Source organism: Hippopotamus amphibius, chromosome 2 (assembly GCF_030028045.1).
Source record: "Hippopotamus amphibius kiboko isolate mHipAmp2 chromosome 2, mHipAmp2.hap2, whole genome shotgun sequence".
NCBI lineage: Eukaryota > Metazoa > Chordata > Mammalia > Artiodactyla > Hippopotamidae > Hippopotamus > Hippopotamus amphibius.
The window spans coordinates 44,977,923-44,996,734 of NC_080187.1; the positions used below are offsets into that span (position 1 = coordinate 44,977,923).

Sequence of the window (18,812 nt, forward strand, 5' to 3'; positions counted from 1 at the left end):
CATTAATCTATATTTCTTTTTTTGTGCCAGTACCATATTGTCTTGATTACTGTAGTTTTGTAGTATAGTCCAAAGTCGGGGAGTCTGATTCCTCCAGCTCCATTTTTTTGTTTTGTTTTTGTTTTTGTTTTTGTTTCCCCTCAAGATTGCTTTGGCTATTCAGGGTCTTTTGTGTCTCCATACAAATGTTAGGAATTTTTGTTCTAGTTCTGTAAAAAAATGCCATTGGTAATTTGATAGGGGTTGCATTGAATCTGTAAATTGCATTGGTTAGTATAGTCATTTTCACAATATTGATTCTTCCAAACCAAGAAAATGATATATCTCTCCATCTGCTTGTGTTATCTTTGATTTCTTTCATCAGCATCTTATAGTTTTCTGAGTACAGGTCTTTTACCTCATGAGGTAGGTTTATTCCTACGTATTTTATTCTTTTTGATGTGATGGTAAATGGGATTGTTTCCTTAATTTCTCTTTCTGATCTTTTGTTGTTAATGTATAGGAGTGCAAGAGATTTCTGTGTATTAATTTTGTGTCCTGCAACTTTACCAGATTCATTGATTAGCTCAAGTAGTTTTCTGGTGGCATTTTAGGATTTTCTGTGTATAGTATCATGTCATCTGTAAACAGTGACAGTTTTACTTCTTTTCCAGTATGTATTCCTTTTATTTCTTTTTCTTCTCTGATTGCTGTGGTAAGGACTTCCAAAACTATGTTGAGTAGTGGTGGTGAGAGTGGACATCCTTGTCTTGTTCCTGATCTTAGAGGGAATGCTTTCAGCTTTTCATCATTGAGAATGATGTTTGCTGTAGGTTTGTCATATATGGCCTTTATTATGTTTAGGTAGGTTCCCTCTATGCCCACTTTCTGTTTTTTTTTTTAATCATAAATGGGTGTTGAATTTTGTCAAAAGATTTTTTGCATCTATGGAAATGATCATGTGGTTTTTATTCTTCAATTTGTTTATATGGTATATCACATTGGTTGATTTGCATATATTGAAGAATCCTTGCCTCCTTGGCATAAACCCCACTTGATCATGGTATATGATCCTTTTAATGTGTTGTTGGATTCTATTCGCTAGTATTTTGTTGAAGATTTTTGCATCTATATTCATCAGTGATATTGGTCTGTAATTTTCTTTTTTTGTAATATCTTTGTCTGGTTTTGGTATCAGGGTGATGGTGGCCTCATAGAATGAGTTTGGGAATATTCCTTCCTCTGCAATTTTTTGGAAGAGTTTGAGAAGGATGAGTGTTAGCTCTTGTTTATGTGTTTGATAGGATTCACCTGTGAAGCCATCTGGTTCTGGACTTTTGTTTGTTGGAAGATTTTTAATCACAGTTTCAATTTCATTACTTGTGATTGGTCTGTTCATATTTTCTATGTCTTCCTGATTCAGTCTTGGAAGGTTATACCTTTCTAAGAATTTATTCATTTCTTCCTTGTTGTCCATTTCATTGGCATATAGTTGCTTGTAGTAGTATCTTATGATGTTTTGTATTTCTGTGCTGTCCATTGTAACTTCTGTTTCATTTCTAATTTTATTGATGTGAGTCCACTCCCTCTTTTTCTTGATGAGTCTGGCTAAAGGTTTATCAATTTTGTTTATCTTCTGCAAGAACCAGCTTTTAGTTTTACTGATTTTTGCTATTGTTTTCTTTGTTTCTATTTCATTTATTTCTGCTCTGGTCTTTATGATTTTTTTCCCTTCTTCTAACTTTGAGTTTTGTTTGTTGTTCTTCCTCTAGTTCCTTTAGGTGTAAGGTTAGATTGTTTATTTGGGGTTTTTCTTGTTTCTTGAGGTAGGATTGTATTGCTGTAAACTTCCCTCTTAGAACTGCCTTTGCTGCATCCCATAGGTTTTGGATCATAGTGTTTTCATTGTCATTTGTCTCTAGGTATTTTTTGATTTCCTCTTTGATTTCTTCAGTGATCTCTTGGTTATTTAGTAGTGTATTGTTTAGCCTCTAAGTGTTTGTGTTTTTTACAGTATTTTTCCTGTAATTTATTTCTAATCTCATAGTGTTGTGGTTGGAAAAGATGCTTGATACAGCTTCAATTTTCTTAAATTTACCAAGGCTTGATTTCTGACCCAAGATGTGATCTATCCTGGAGAATGTTCTGAGTGCACTTGAGAAGAAAGTGTAATCTGCTGTTTTCAGATGGAATGTCCTATAAATATCAATTAAATCTATCTGGCCTATTGCATCATTTAAATCTTGTGTTTCCTTGTTAATTTTATGTGTGGATGATCTGCCCATTGGTGTAAGTGGGGTGTTAAAGTCCCCCACTATTATTGTGTTACTGTCGATTTCCTCTTTTATCGTTATTAGCATTTGCCTTATGTGTTGAGGTGCTCTTATCTTGGGTACATATATGTATATAATTTTTATATCTTCTTGGATTGATCCCTTTATCATAATGTAGTGTCCTTCCTTGTCTCTTGCAACATTCTTTATTTTAAAGTATTTTATCTGATATGAGTATTGCTACTCCAGCTCTCTTTTGATTTCCATTTGCATGGAATATCTTTTTCCATCCCTTCACTTTCCGTCTGTATGTGTCCCTAGGTCTGAAGTGGATCTCTTGGAGACAGCATATATATGGGTCTTGTTTTTGTATCCATTCAGCTAGTCTGTGTCTTTTGGTTGGAGCATTTAAGTCATTTAAATTCAAAGTAATTATTGATATGTGTATTCCTATTACCATTTTCTTAACTGTTTTGGGTTTGTTTTTGTAGGTCCTTCTCTTCTCTTGTGTTTCCCACTTAGAGAAGTTCCTTTAGCATTTGTTGTAGGGCTGGTTTGGTGGTGCTGGATTCTCTTAGCTTTCGCTTGTCTGCAAAGCTTTTGATTTCTCTTTTGAATCTGAATGAGATCCCTGCTGGATAGAGTATTCTTGGTTGTAGGTTCTTCCCTTTCATCACTTGAAATATGTCATGCCACCCCCTTCTGGCTTGCAGAGTTTCTGCTGAGAAATCTGCTGTTACCCTTATGGGAGTTCCCTTGTATGTTATTTGTCGTTTTTCCCTTATTGCTTTTAATAATTTTTCTTTGTGTTTAATTTTTGTCAGTTTTATTAATTTTTGTCAGAGTGGAGTCTCTGTTTCCCCCAGTCCTGTGGAAGTCCTGCAATCAAATCCTGCTGGCCTTCAAAATCTGATTCGCTGGGGATTCCTCCTCTTGTTGCCAGACCCCAGGTTGGGAAGCCTGACGTGGGGGCCAGAACCCTCACTCCAGTGGGTGGACTTCTATGGTATAATTGTTCTCCAGTTTGTGAGTCACCCACCCAGCAGTTATGGGATTTGATTTTATCAAGATTGTATCCCCCCTACCATCTCATTGCAGCTTCTCCTTTGTATTTGAATGTGGGGTATCTTTTTTGGTGAGTTCCAGTGTCTTCCTGTAGATGACTGTTCAGTAGTTAGTTGTGATTCAGTGCTCTTCCAGGAGGGAGTGAGCGCACATCCTTTTACTCTGCCACCTTGAACCAATCTCCCTCTCATGAATACTTTTTATCTTTTTAAATTTTATTTTCTCATGAACAGTTTGTAATAGGTTGACTTATCTACAATTGATATGCACAATTACCTAAAATTCTTCCTTTCCTCATTGCCCCTCAACACTATGCCTCTAGGTGAGATTATGTACCTGAACTGCAGGATCCCATAGGTGCTTCCTTGGCATCACCTTCTGATGATTCATTATCGCAAATTCCATACAGCTAAAACAAATCCCCAAATGCGATCCAAGGATTACTGACAAAGGTTCTTTTTTCCTTTTTTCGTGTAGAAGCAGGTGGTAGAGCAGAAGGAAGATGGCCTAAAGTCCTAGATTCACATCCCAGTTGGACCACCCACACCCTGACGGCACTTTGAGTGTCCTCCCCGAGCCTCCATTTCCTCATTTGTGACGAGGGATCACATTCCTACTCTATAGCACTTGTGTTGTAAGGATTAAGTGAGGTCATATGACAAAAGGGCCTAAGACTGTGGCTGGCTCATAGAAGGCATGAAAAATGGTAGTTGTGTTGTCATTATTTTTTTCTCCCAAGTAGATTGCAAGTTCCTTAAGGCCCAAGATCTAATTGATTCCACTCACTGTTTTTTCCAAAACAATGCCTGGAATGTGGTAAATTCTTCATACATACTTAGTGGATTAATATTATTACAATGATCAAGTTAACAACTTGTTAACTCCAGCACCTTCCTTGAGGAATACCTTCTACATCCTCTTTTCTTTTTCAAATCAAGTCTAAGCATGAGTCTTTTTCCCATGAAGCCACCCCTAACGTGCTCTAATTTGTGGTTATCTCATACTTCTCATATTTAACTGATACCATCACCTGCACCCCCACCCCTTATCAATTACACTCAAGACCAAACAGGAATGGACTGCATAATACAACATATGGTCTGTATCATTGTCTAATTACTTCATATTTGTGAGTCCTGTCTTCCTAACATTCAATTCCATCAATATTTCTTGATTATTTACCAAGCGCTGGGCACTGTGCTAGGTTCTGGAAAGGAAATAGTAGCTGCCTCAAGAAATACCCAATCTGTTAGTGGATATAGATGTATAATCAAACAATTACAACAGAGTGTGATGTGAAAAGATATATGCACATATTATCTAGGTAGCAGAGAGGTGAGAAAGTGATTGACCTTCTTCAAGAAGGTCAGGGAAGACCTCCCAGGAGAGGTTATAAGGGAACATGATTTTAAAGAATTGTCAGAAATTTTCCAGATCAAGGTGGGGGTCAGGAGTGGGGGAGAATATTCCAAGGATAGTGAACAATGTGTGCTCAAGGACATGAGATAACAAGAGATTACCCTGGAGAACTTAGAAGCAATTTAGTACTATTGAGTGTAAGTGGAGACACTGGGAAATGAGGAGGGGCCAGGAACTGATAAATGGTAAGATTGGATACAAAGGCAGTAGCCATAGCTTGCAAAATTTTGAATGTTGTAATCACTGTAGGTGATGGGAGCCCTGAATGTGATGATCTGATAGACCTTAGAAATGATAGCAGGGTAGGTAAATTGGGAGAAAGAGACTGAAGCTCAGTCATAAGTCAGGAGGAAGTAGTACAGATCCAGATGAGAGAGACTAAGGCCCAGTTGAGCCAGTGATGATGGGGCTGACAGACAGATTGGACTGATTTTTAAGAAGAAAGTTTTTAATTGATATGACTAGCTTAGTCATTGGAGGTAGAAATATAAAAAGGGGGGGAAAGCATTCTTTTATTGCTTTGTATCTGTTACCTGGTAAAGCATAATACTAATCACATAAAAAGTGCTCAGAAGTAGTTCATTAATAAGCAAGTCCCTATAACATCATCTGGTCTTTATTTAATTTTATTTTCAATTTAAAAATTACTTTCTATGAATTAGAACCTTCCAAGCTCTGAGCTTGCCCAGTCTCTTGGTTTATTTCCGGTCTACAAGGATTCTCAATATTTCCAAGTTATTTGCAAACAGAAAACCAAAAAGTGACTTTATTTTCCAACCACAAATTTATATATTTAGACAGTTGTTAGCAGAATATTCAGAAGTCTTGTTAGCAGAATATTCAGAAGTCTGAGAATAATGTGCCTAAGTAAGAACAAAGAAGGAAAGATGTCAAACTACCCATACACAGCATGAGCCTTTTTTTCAGGATCACATAGAGTAACAACACAATTTTTCTTAGTATTCAAGGTCATCTTGACCTCATTTAATCTTTAATTGTGTATCATAAACACAGATTTTTCTTGGAAAATGATTTCCAGGCTACACAAACAAATGGCACACTCAGTCTATCAGAGCTTTAGAATTACCAGGGAAGATGAACAACACAGTATAAACAAAATTACTTATTTCCATAGGCCACACTCCAGTTACACAACAAGAGGTGAGGAATTCTTCCATTGATAAGATGGCTATCTTACATCTATTTTTATTTGTTTCTAAGCATTGAAAAGGGAACTAAAAAGGCTTCAAGTCGATTTTGAAGAGATGATTTTAAATGATCAAAATTTTTGGAAGCGTATCATGTGTGTATGTGATACACATGTTCTCTTAAGACTTTTTTTGAGATGAGGTCGGCAAATTACAGTCTCTTGGCCAAATCTGACCCATCACCTGTTTCTATACTGCCCTGAGCCAAGAAAGGTTTTTACATTTTTAAGTGATTGAAGGAAAAAAAATCAAAAGAAGAATAATATTTTATGATATGTGAAAATTATCTTAAATCCAAATTTCAGTGTCCATAAATAAAGTGTTCTTGGAGCACAGCCCACCCATTTGTTGTGGATTGGCTGCATTCTTGCCAGAATGGCAGACTTGATAGTTGTGCAAAGCCTAAAAGTATTTACTATCTGGCTCTTTCCAGAGAAAGTTCGCCAACCTTTGTTTTAAGAGCTTTCCCCTAAAGAAACACTGAGGACTTCAGTAAACTGAAGACTTCTTTACAAAGATTTCCTGTGTCAGTGATATGTTTTTTAAAAAAAGAAAAGAAAATGCACACATTCAGGAAAGATGTTGGAGTTGCTATATCATAAAACAACAGGCATGCTTTTATTTGATTTAGGATGCTTCTTTTTCCACTTTGCATCAGTGGAACATAGTTATTAAGAAAACACACTTTAGAGTCATCGTTTGTTCTTGAATCTTGATTAGCTTTCTATGACCCTGGACTAGTTATTTAACCTCTTGTAAGTCTTGGGGTTCCTATAAAAAAAAGAGTAATAATGGTACCAACCCTGTGAAATTACCGTGGTATTAAGTGGGGTGAGTTTTTAAAAGGAATTATGTAGCTCAGTACCTGGTACACAGTGTGCAATACATTTTTTTTTTTTTTTTGGTGATTATCATTATCTGAAAATGTCACTTTCTAGTGGTCCACTCCCAGGGCTGCCTACCACTTCTGTTTTGACAAGGAAATCCATAAAAGCCTGCTTATGTAATTTCACTTAGCAAGAGCCCTTCTCTGTATTGCCTGCAGGAAAACTTTCCTGGGTGCACAAATCCAAGAGTGTACTTGACAGGAGGGTGGAAAAAGGGACGCCTAGGATGTCTAGAAACAAAGGTCACAGAGGTGAAGAGTGTTGGAAGGCTGGTTAGCAGCTGGATTAAGCTGGTGAGCTGGATGTTGGGAATTTCCATGTTGGACTCCATCCTAACTTTTTCTATGGAGAGTTCACAGTTGTGATGGGCTGTTGATAAAAGTTCTTTAATTTAATAGCTAAAGTCTTTTTTTAAGAGTGTCTGAAGTTTTTGTCATTTTATCTCATTTTATGTTAGGTTAATCTTGCCTTTTTCCTTTTATTACTTGATGTTTTGGCTGATGTTTCCAATCAGAAATGCTCTTAGAAAAACCATGAGGGTGTAAGGCTGCTATTCTGGGAAACTTAGTAATATTTTCCCTCCTGAGATGCTAATGCCTATCTCCTGGCTGAGCCTGCTCCAGAATCTTCATGGTTATGGGTTACTACAGAGGAACCACGGCCTGATTCCTTACCTACGAAGCTACCTGCTGTGTTTTTCCTCATGTCTATAAATAGGTCATGACCAGCCTCAGAAGAGGTGGTGTCTTCTGCTAAGGGGTGATCTAGAATAATTGGTAATTGACATGAGGAGGAGAACCTTCTTTAGTTGCCCCTTACAGGACAAATCTCTGCCCAAAGAGAACTCAAAGGGGAAAAAAATCCCTTAAGACAAACAATTCTTTTGTCTCCCCACCCCCCAAAATCATTTACAGAAATATCAGAAATTGAGAAGGCAGCAGCAATCTCCACAATACATCTGAGAAACAGAATTTCTATAGGTTCATTTCCTTTTTTCTAAAATCACATAATACAGCTTGCACAAATCTCACTTTTTTTTTTTTTTACTCCCTGTGTTTTGTGTCTTGACATACTGTGTTGAAGAAAATCATTCTGAATTTTATCCTTATTTCTCAATTATGGCTGAACTGTTTATGGTTAATTGAGTTTAGCCATCCAAAAGAAGAACAAAATATTTTAGCACTCTTATATACTCTAGTTGGATCCATGGTTGTAAGAAGACAGATACAAACACCCTCACAACAGCCTGGTGTGTCCGGATAAAACCCCAAACTGTAATGCTCACATGCATGCCTGTGAGTGGAATGGGGCAGGGGCAGAGGGGGCCTCTGTTTACTGGTAGGAGTAGCTCTCATCATCGTATTCCAGCTCATCTTCTTCAACATCGTCCAGCAGCCCATACTTAAATTTCCGGTAGACAGTGCCATCTTGGCCCATGTAGACAATGTCATCGTCATCATCCTCATCATAGTCCCGGTCCCTGTACTCAATCACCTGATCCTCTTCAAAGCTAGTGCCCTCGAGATGGCTGCTCTTATAGGAGGAGTAAGACTTGCTAGGGTCAGCCAGCTTTGTATAGCCAGCCTTTTCTGTTGGCCTGACTCTGCCCCGAGATTTCCTCCAGACGATCACAGCTGCCCCGAGCAGAAGCACCAGCAAAACAGAGGAGGTGATGAACAGGGCTGTCTTGGAACGCTCGCCTGCAGGCTCAACCTCACTTGCTCGAAGGATGCACTCATCTGTTGGAAGATGACCCCAAAGGAAGAGGGCAGGGGGAAAGGGTGGTAGACAAGAAATGAAATGGAGAAAATTAGTTTCTGAGGTAAAGAACTTCACCCTTATGTTTTTGAATCTAAAGTAGTAGAGCCACTGTCTTTGATTTTCTTAGAGAGCACACTCCTCTACAGAACTGTTCTGTGTACTCCATGAGAATTTCAGTCTATCCCAGATGACACCAACAAACTCTTCTAGGGTGAAGGTCAGTTTGAGATCCAAAGGGAGCCCTCTCATACCCATACGTCATGGGTCAGTCGCCAGTGTCCAACCTTACCAAATCGATTCTTCTACTTCCCTCCTGAGAAAAAGATTCCATCTTGGGCCAGGCTTCAGTTATTGCTCAATGCTCTACTTCTGTTCCAACTCTGACTTTTTCTAAGACTGAGTCATTTCCCTAGCTACCTTTAAACCAAATACAACATGATTGTCCCACCCTTCAAAGACAGGAACAGATATTTACAAAACCACTGGCTCATCACCGTGTGGGGCCATAGAAATCACAGGTCAATCTATTGCTTGATAGCTGAGGAAACTGAGACCCACAGGGAGAAAGTGAATTGTCACATTGTCAGAGGTAAGAATTTGTTTGTGGAGCAATCAAAACTTGAACCCAGGAATCCTTACTTCATGCTACAGCCTGGAGACATTAGGGCAAAACACTGACAGTGGTTTTTGACATCTATGCATTCGGTGGACCTAATTTGGCAGGAAGAAAATTATCATCTCTAAATTCTGACTACCAAACTGAGTGATAGGGGATTTCTTCTATCATAACTAAGATTTCTGAAATTGAGAGCTCTGACCCCCTATCATCCATCAACCTCTGTTTTGATGCCTTAATTGAGAACATGGAGTAACCAAAACAGCGTCATGATTCAGTGATGAGCTCATTTTTTGTACTTTTCACTCATTCATTCAGGTAGTATGATTTGGGTAAGTTACCTAATTTTTTTTTTTTTTCCTATTCTTTAACCCACCAAATGGGAGTGTGAAAGAGAGTATGAAAGAATTAGAGAAAAAACTAGCAGGCCTTGTTGGATGTACAAATTGAAATACACAATATGTTTTCCATAAGTATTTTTGAACCACCTAGGTCTGCCCCCAGGATGTTTTATGAGATTCTAGGTACATTATATACACCAGCTTAATGCATATAATACTGCTGCCAATTATTTTAGGGTTAATTATTTTTATTTATTATATATTGGTCAGTTAGGTCTGATTCATCACCACTATGTGTTTCTTTCTCTTTTTGCTAGTGATAAACAAGTTTTCTATTTTATCCTAACTTTCATCCTCATGGGATTTTGCCCATCAAGCAAAATTTCATCTCCTAAAGTAACAGTACTATCATTACTGCTCTTGTCATTAACATATCAGCACAGAATTTTTCCCTGGAGGAAATCTTAAAGTGCCAGAGGGAAGGATGAGCGATCTGTGTGCAGGTACTTTGTGATAAATAGTGCCTGAGGCAGGAGAATCAATAAAAGACCTTTCGAGGTTGTTTCAATTACCAGAGCGCCATATGCAATCATGTCTTACTGCTCTCCAGTCTTAGGTCTGCAGAGTCAGAGTCAGCCTCTGTGATATGGGTTCTTTGAAGGAGCAGAGTGTCTTAGTAAAGAATGAGCAGGTAATCAAGAGTATTTAGTCTTCTGCAGAGTTGCCCCAGGTGGAGCTTCAAGAGCCACAGAAAGCCCAGGAAAGCTGACTAAATAGGTCTTAGTCGGAAAAGGCTTGCAGAAACTCTGCACCCAACATGCACACACTTCTGGTTTCATTTGAAGCCATCAGTGTAATGAGGGTTATTATTCTTAGCTGACACAGCATGGATATTAGGCAATCAGACCCTGAAGGTGGATGTGTATGAAGAGCTGGGGAAACCAGCTGCTCATGGGGGTGGGAAAGCTGAAAGAAGGAAATAATTAGTTTTTGGAAAGATGATAGTTAAAAGTTAGTTGAAAAGCTGATAAAAAAAAATAAAACAAAAGACTAGTAAGCAGTAATGGGTTTGGGATATCCTTTTCTTATGAATGGACAGGCTCCCATAAGTATAATGTCTCTTTCTGTCAGGCCAAGATGTAGCTGAACCCCAAGGAAATGATCTGCTTTTACACTAGGGAATATGTTTTAAGAATTTGTATTTTTCTTTTTAGAAGAAATCAATCCATTTGTGATCTTTCTAAGCTTGCGGCTAAGGAAAACAAAATACCCAATGGGTTGGGGGTAGGAGACAGCTGGGGGACTTGGAATTGGTAAAAGTTTTTCTGTTTCTTCTTAGCCTTCAATGAAAGTTCATTTCTAAAATTGCTTTAAGTCTTTATTGGGCGCTGTGGATTTGGGCTGACTTCCACAGAATGATTTTTTGACAGAATCAATAGGCATCAGCTTCCGTGATAGGTGATTTTTTTCCCTTTTTTTTCCTAGGTGGGAAGATTTTTAAAAAAGGAATAAAGCAAATGTATAAAGATGAAACTGCAGGCCTGCTTGAGCTTGAATCTGGGAGGCAGGATAGCAGTGGAGAGAACGCTGGCTTTGAGTCCAAATGACTCCTATTCTAGTTCCAGATGAGCCTCTTAACATTGGTGTGGACTTGGGCATCCTAATCAAACCCTTTGAGCCAGAGTCTCTTCATCTGTAAAATGGTATTGATAATATCAACTTATATGAGATGATGGACAGAAAATTTCAAGTACAGTGGGCATGTAGCAGGTACTCAATAAAAAGGTAGCCCAGGGCTTCCCTAGTGGCGCAGTGGTTAAGAATCCTCCTGCCAAAGCAGGGAACATAGGTTTGATCCCTGGTCCAGGAAGATCCCACATGCCATGGAGCAACTAAGCCTGTGCGCCATGACTACTGAGCTCACGCGCTGCAACTGCTGAAGGCTGAGCACCTAGAACCTGTGCTCCGCAACAAGAGAAGCCACTGCAATAAGAAGCCTGTGAACTGCAATGAAGAATAGCCCCCACTCTCCACAGCTGCAGAAAGCCCGTGTGTAGCAATGAAGACCCAATGCAGCCAATAAAATAAATAAATAAATAAATAAATAAATAAATAAATAAATAAAATAAAAAGGTAGCTCTATCCTGTAATAAACCATAACGGAAAAGAATATGAAAGAGAATATGTATATATACGTAAACTGAATCACTTTGCTGTACACCAGAAACTAACAAGACATTGTAAATCAATTATACTTCAATTAAAAAAAATAAGTTAAAAAAATCATTAAAAGAAGGTAGCTCTATTTTTCCCCCTCCATATATTTTATTGTATTTTATTTTTTGACGTTCCATAAACTGCATATATTTAAAGTGTACAATTTGATTTTTTTTCTTAATAGTAATGTACATATGGCAATCCCAATCTCCCAATTCATCCCACCCACACCGCCCCCACCCCCGCCCTGCTTTCCCCACTTGGTGTCCATATGTTTGTTCTCTACATCTGTGTCTATTTCTGCCTTGCAAACTGGTTGATTTGTACCATTTTTCTATAGTCCACATATGTGTTAATACACGATATTTGTTTTTCTCTTCCTGACTCACTTCACTCTGTATGACATTTTCTAGGTTCATCCATGTCTCTACAAATGTCCCAATTTCATTCAAAAAAACGTAGCTCTATTGATCCTCTGAAACTTACCATCCCTCTCCCCACCATGCTCCTATCAGCATCCTAAGGACATGTCCTTCCTCTGGCTCTGCAGGCTGCTCTTCCCCTCCCCTCACCTGTGGTGTCGTGGCAGTCACAGCACTCCTGGGCATCCGTGGGATCCGAGGCATTACAGCAGCGCAAGCAGCGGCTGTCGTCCATGTGCAGCACCAAGTTGGCAGGACATACGGTACAGTTCTTGGTGCCAGGTCCCTTGCATTCTATGCAGCTCTCATGACATTTTTCACAGTTAAATTTCTCCCCCTGTTAAGAACAATCAGATTACTTTTAAGTGTGAAGAAATTAACAAGGCACCAGTGTTCCCAGAAAGGGATTCCCTCTCCTATGGATAAGGGAAGGAGGCAGGTTGGGGAATAGCAGAAAGGTGATTTATTCTGGGTCTACTTTAACTGCTCTGGGTGAAAGACAACCAGCTGTCTGCACTTGGATGGAGCCATTGCGAGCCTTTCCTCTGAGACCTGCTGGTAATACTAGTGAGAGAACAAGCTTCTAGAATAGCTTAGGTTACAAATTGTCAGCCATGGGCTGTACCTGGTCAAGGATAAGTTTTGTCTGGTCCATACACAACTGGCCTTCTTGGTTTAAAAAAATTTGAATTCATTGCCTACATTTCAAAATTGGGATAGTTCACAAATAAATCAGTTCAAGTTTCTTTTTAAAAACTAGAAGACTTATCCACACTGGATTCATCACTCCCACATCACAGAGCTGAGTGGCAGTGGCCCCCTTTTGGTGCTCTCCTATTTGATACAATCCCCAGCACTTGCTCTGATGTCACTGACACATAGGTGAAATGTCAAATTCCGCCTATGGTCAAGTTAACACTGGGGTTTTCTTTGACCCAACACGCTTCACTCGTTTACAAGAACTGCTCTGCCTCTGTGGTCATTAGATTCTTTAATCTCTTCCCCAGAATAATATAAATTGTGACTGTTTAGCTAAACCAGTGACATCTCAGTGGGAAGACTGTTGAGAGATGAGAAAGCTTCCCTCCCACAAGTTGCTCCATTTCACTGGTGCTGGAAACGTAGTTGAGGGAAGATAACTTCCTATGTCGCTTCTGCACTGTGGAAAGCTGGTACAACAGAAAAAGAAGGTATGGAAATTGCCATTCTTGAGTGCTTTGGTGCTGATAAAGTGCTTTCTCAGCTGAGATCTCATCAAATCCTGGATTGGGAATCAGAACCCCTGGATTTAATCCCAACTTTGTTATTTACTACTTGCACGATGTTTATCACATTACTGTATTTAATCTCTTGGAGTTTCATTTTCTCCAAAGTGTAATGAGGGTATATGTGTCAGAATTTAAAGAGAGTGGCATATGTGAAATGCTGGGTCACGTGAGATTTACTTAATTTCTAAAGTTTGGAAACACAATCAAGAAGTTAGTGGACTCAGAAAATCCAAGATTTCTAGGCCAGGAAATGAAATATACATCTCTTACTATACTGTGAAGGGGTGGAGGAGATGAAGGACCAACACTGCTTGTGCAGTTCTGACATTTATCAGACATTTCAGGTTAGCCAACAGAGGGGGAAGAGAGAAGATATTTCTTATTTCTGACACGCTATTCCCATGTATACCTGAAACTGCTAAGGTCATGAGCAACGTATTGCCGTTGTCATTAAATAACTTCCCCATTATTTATCTCAGGTCTTCTTGGTTCCATTGATTGAAATTAAGGCTACAGGGGGATAGCACCATTATTCCACAATGCAATGGTAGAAGGTTTTAAAATATTCAACCTGTACAGTGAGTGTAGGGATTTCATGACTTTTTTGACTTTGCCCAAAATGACATGCAGAAAGTAGCTCACGTCCCTCTAGAAAGAGTGGAAGGCACACCGCAGCCAGCTCTGTACCTTTCCCACTCTGTACTGCCCCACAAGACAGTCTGAGGTGCAGATTCCTCCCACCAGGTGGTAACTCCACACACAGGATAAGCAATTCAATGCTCCTTTTCCTGAAAGAAAAAAATGATTCTAAATTACGAAACTGACCTTAGATTTCAACCTCTGTCATGGATCCAGAACACTTAGGAGCAAGGAACATGTCAAGTAAATTGAAGTGGAAGGGTGGATAGATTAAGGATATGGAAAAAAAAAAGTCTATGAGACACCAAGTAAAGATCTAGAAATTATCCAATTAGTCTAATCAATGTAAACTCGCAGTTTGGAAATTAAGGGTTTGGAGATGACATCTTTTATGACAGCAAAAGGAAAGATTTTCAGGGAATGAGAAATCATGCAGAAAGCTTGTAAAAACTTCATCATTCTGCTTACTGTTTAACTAGTAGAGAGGATGAGGGTGATTTGGAGGACCCCAAAATGCAATGAGTAAATCATGAATGGGCAAGTTTCTAATTGAGAAATAACCATAGACTTGGAATTTAAAATGCTGGGGCTAAAAGAATTTAGCAGATCATTTTGTCCAATAGTTCTTAATTTGGGGGATTGTCATGATAGATTCCTTTGAAATTCTCTTGAAATCTGTAAACTCTCTTCTCAGAAATTTGACATCCTGCTTATTTAATTTTTAAAGAAATGTAAATGAATGCCCAGACATGTGAAATCACTCATTCAAGGTTACATGGGAAACTGACTGACAGTATAGTCCTCTTCGATCATACTATCTGCCTTCATACATGAACCAAGTCAGGAGGTCTGAACAGACAAGGCTCTGTTTTCTGTGGAGGTAATACTCTTTTCTCCTAACTCAGAGACCCCAAGAATGAGTGACCTAAGTGTTTCTTTCTATGCAGATATCAAAGGATAACTTCTGGAGAGAGTTTGGGGGCAGCAGACCTGAGCTCTAGTAGATTGCTTTAGAAAGAGAGGCAGGAACAGGAACAGAGACGGGGCATGGAATGTGCCTGATATTGTGAGCTGGAACTTGATATATAGGCCTTTCCATTAGAAAAATATTGTAAAGGGTGGTTAGTTGAACTTGAACTAGAACTGTAAGTCCTGTTCTTACATTCACTATGGATTTAAATCCAATTTTCATGTCTGATCTGCGAGCTGAATCATTTATAATGTTTCTATGGAAAAATAAATTCTGAGTTCTGAACACCAGCTCAGATAATAAACCTTTATTACCCAACTTCTTCTTAGATTGGGGGCTGTCCATAGTGATATAAATTCAAAGCCACTCTATTTTTATCTTACCTCCAGCTTCTACAGAATTTCCTGCATATTCTGGGATAAAATTATGGTCTCTGATAAAAGAATCAGTCTTCCCCTTTTTCTTTCCTTCCCTGTTGACAGTTTTCTAAAATATAGCTTAAATGTCTTACTTCAATTTTAAAATATAAAAGTGTGGCTATTTAGGTCTTCTGCCCGTTTTTGGATTAGGTTGTTTGTTTTTTTGATATTGAGCTGCATGTGCTGCTTATATATTTTGGAGACTAATCCTCTGTCAGTTGCTTCATTGGCGAATATTTTCTCCCGTTCTGAGAGTTGTCTTCTTGTCTTGTTTATGGTTTCTTTTACTGTGCAAAAGCTTTTAAGTTTCATTAGATCCCATTTGTTTATTTTTGTTTTTATTTCCATTATTCTAGGAGGTGGGTCAAGAAGGATCTTGCTTTGATTTATGTCATAGAGTGTTCTGCCTATGTTTTCCTCTAAGAGTTTTATAGTGTCTGACCTTACATTTAGAGCTTTAATCCATTTTGAGTTTATTTTTGTGTAAGGTGTTAGGAAGTATTCTAACATAAAGATGGCTAACAAACACATGAAAAGATGCTCAATGTCACTTATCATTAGAGAAATGAAAATCAAAACCACAATGAGATAGCACCTCACACTGGTCAAAATGGCCATCATCGGAAACATCTAGAAACAATAAATGCTGGAGAGGGTGCAGAGAAAGGGGAACCCTCCTGCACCATCAGTGGGAATGTAAATTGGTACAGCCATTATGGAAAACAGTACGGAGGTTCCTTAAAAAACTAAAAACAGAATTACCACATGATCCAGCAATCCCACTACTGGGCATATGCCCTGAGAAAACCATAATTCAAAAAGATACATGTACCACAATGTTCATTGCAGCAGTATTTATAATAGCCAGGACATGAAAACAACCTAAATGCCCATCAACAGATGAATGGATAAAGAAGATGTGGCACAAATATACAATGGAATATTACTCAGCCATAAAAAGGAATGAAATTGAGTTATTTGTAGTAAGGTGGATGGACCTAGATTCTGTCATACAGAGTGAAGTAAACCAGAAAGAGAAAAACAAATACCATATGCTAATGCATATATATGGAGTCTAAAAAATGGTACTGATGAACCCAGTGGCAGGGCAAGAATAAAGATGCAGATGCAGAGAACAGATTTGAGGACACAGTGGCAAGGGGAGAGAAAGCTTGGATGCAGTGAGAGAGTAGCATTGGCATATATACACTACCAAATGTATCTGCATAACACAGGGAGATCAAATTGATGATTGGTGATGACTGAGAGGGGTGGGATAGGCAGGGTACGTGGGAGGCTCAAAAGGGAGGGAATATGGGGGTATATGTATAAATACAGCTGATTCACTTTGTTGTATAGCATAAACTGGCATAATAGTGTAAAGCTATTATACTCCAATAAAGATCTGAAAAAATATATGTAAAAGTGTGGGTTTTATTTTTTCTTTATGAAGAGAAATTAAAGGTAGGAAAAATTAGAAGAGAAAAAAGGGAGTAAAAAGGTTAGGTTACAAAATTTGTGTCTTAAGTTTGGTTACATTTTCCAGAAGGCCAGCAGTAATTTGGCCTAGATCCTGGATAATCCCCAAAGGCACAACCTGTCACCTCTGGGTGACAAATCAGGACTCCATTTACATCATCTACATTGATTTATGGCAAAATCTGCATACTTAGGGTACTCTTTGTCTTTTGCAAAAGGTAGTTTGTTAATTTTCAGAATGTTTTCTCTTTTTTTTTCAACTTACATTTATCATTGCTTCTAAGGATCTGCAGGAGACTTGGGACATATAAAGACAGCTTTGGCATTTCCATAAAATTCAGAACACCTCACCATCTGCTCTCCCTTGGAGTGACCCCCACGGGATGAATTCAACCATGCAGAGCCACCCCAGGGTCTGTCCACGGTGTCATTCCACGTCGAAAGAGAGAGGCAGCTCGGGAGAGTTAGGAGGCTTTGGTTAACCAGCCTGGATTTTTATTTAAAACAGTTTTGTAAGGAGGATAAATAAAAAGTTAAATGCGTGAAGGCAAGGAGTAAGCTAATTATGGAGGAACCAGTTACATACCAAGATACATACTGGTCCTTAGTAGGCTGTCCCCCTGCCCCCAACCACTTAGTTCTTTTAAGTATTTTTTAACACCCTAAGATTATTGGGCAAATGTGAATGAAATACAATCTAGTTGGTAAATTACTTATTTCGGTTGGGAAATTTTCCCTATGTCCTTCATGCATTCTCATTTCTTTCTTTTTTTTGGGGGGGCGGGCTGCATTGGGTCTTCATTGCTGCGTGTGCAGGCTTTCTCTAGTTGTGATGAGCAGAGACTACTCTTCGTTGTGGTGCATGGGCTTCTCATTGTGGTGGCTTCTCTTGTTGCAGAGCACAGGCTCTAGGCACGCACAGGCTTCAGTAGTTGTGGCTCGTGGGCTCTAGAGCGCAGTCTCAGTTGTGGCGCACAGGTTTAGTTGCTCTGCAGCATGTGGGATCTTCCCAGACCAGGGATAGAACCTATGTTCCCTGCATTGGTAGGCAGATCCCTAACCACTGCACCACCAGGGAAGTCCCCATCCTCATTTCTTAGTATGACAGCTAATATTTTAAGAAGGCAGGAACTTATCCTTTACTTTTTCACCCAGTTTAAAACCCAGGAGAAAATCTGTCCCCAAATTTTGTAATCTATACATTGCAAAATCAGAAAGCAACACAAAGATTCATTAACCAACAATGGATGTGTGTGGTAGGTGCAGAAAGAATGGCAGAAGAAATGAACATTCAAGCTAGAAAGCCTCGACCAGGTACATTCAGGGTTCAAGTCAAATACAAGAAGTGAAGGCACAAACATTCGCGATGGCTTTAAGATTCAGTGAGATATGCCCAGTCATCCCTGGAATACAATCTCAGGGAGACTGTGTTGATGAACTTTATTTTCTTTAGACTTTTTTTTTTTTTTTTTTTCTCTCTAAGAGCTGTTTTAGGTTTACAGCAAAATCTCTGACGGAGAGAGGTACAGGGATTTCCCATGTTCCTCCTGCCTTCACACAAGCACAGCCTCTCCGATCATCATCACTCACCAGAATGGTACTTTTTGTTTTTTTAACCAAAGATGAACCTACTTTGACACACCATAATCACCCAAAATCTATAGTTTAGATTAGGGTTTACTCTTTGTGTTGTACATTCTATGGGTTTGGATAAGTATATAATGACATATATCCATCATTATAGTATCATAGAAAATATTTTCACTGCCCTAAAAATCCTCTGTGCTGTGTCTGTTTCTCTCACCCTACCTCCCACCCCGGCAACCACAGAGCTTTTTATTGTCTCCAC

The 18,812-nt window shown here is 38.9% G+C and overlaps 1 protein-coding gene across 1 annotated transcript in view; it reads right to left on the minus strand.

The window, feature by feature from the left end:
• Positions 1-8,163: 8,163 nt before the first annotated feature.
• The window catches only part of PCSK5 (proprotein convertase subtilisin/kexin type 5), a 453,108-nt gene continuing 442,459 nt past the window's right edge, over positions 8,164-18,812 (minus strand). Inside the window, exons 36-38 of the mRNA XM_057721743.1 lie at positions 14,144-14,244; positions 12,339-12,525; positions 8,164-8,570 (exon numbers count right to left, since the gene is read on the minus strand). Of these exons, the coding sequence (XP_057577726.1) occupies positions 8,164-8,570; positions 12,339-12,525; positions 14,144-14,244 (695 nt within the window). The remainder of the gene's footprint in view (positions 8,571-12,338; positions 12,526-14,143; positions 14,245-18,812) is intronic.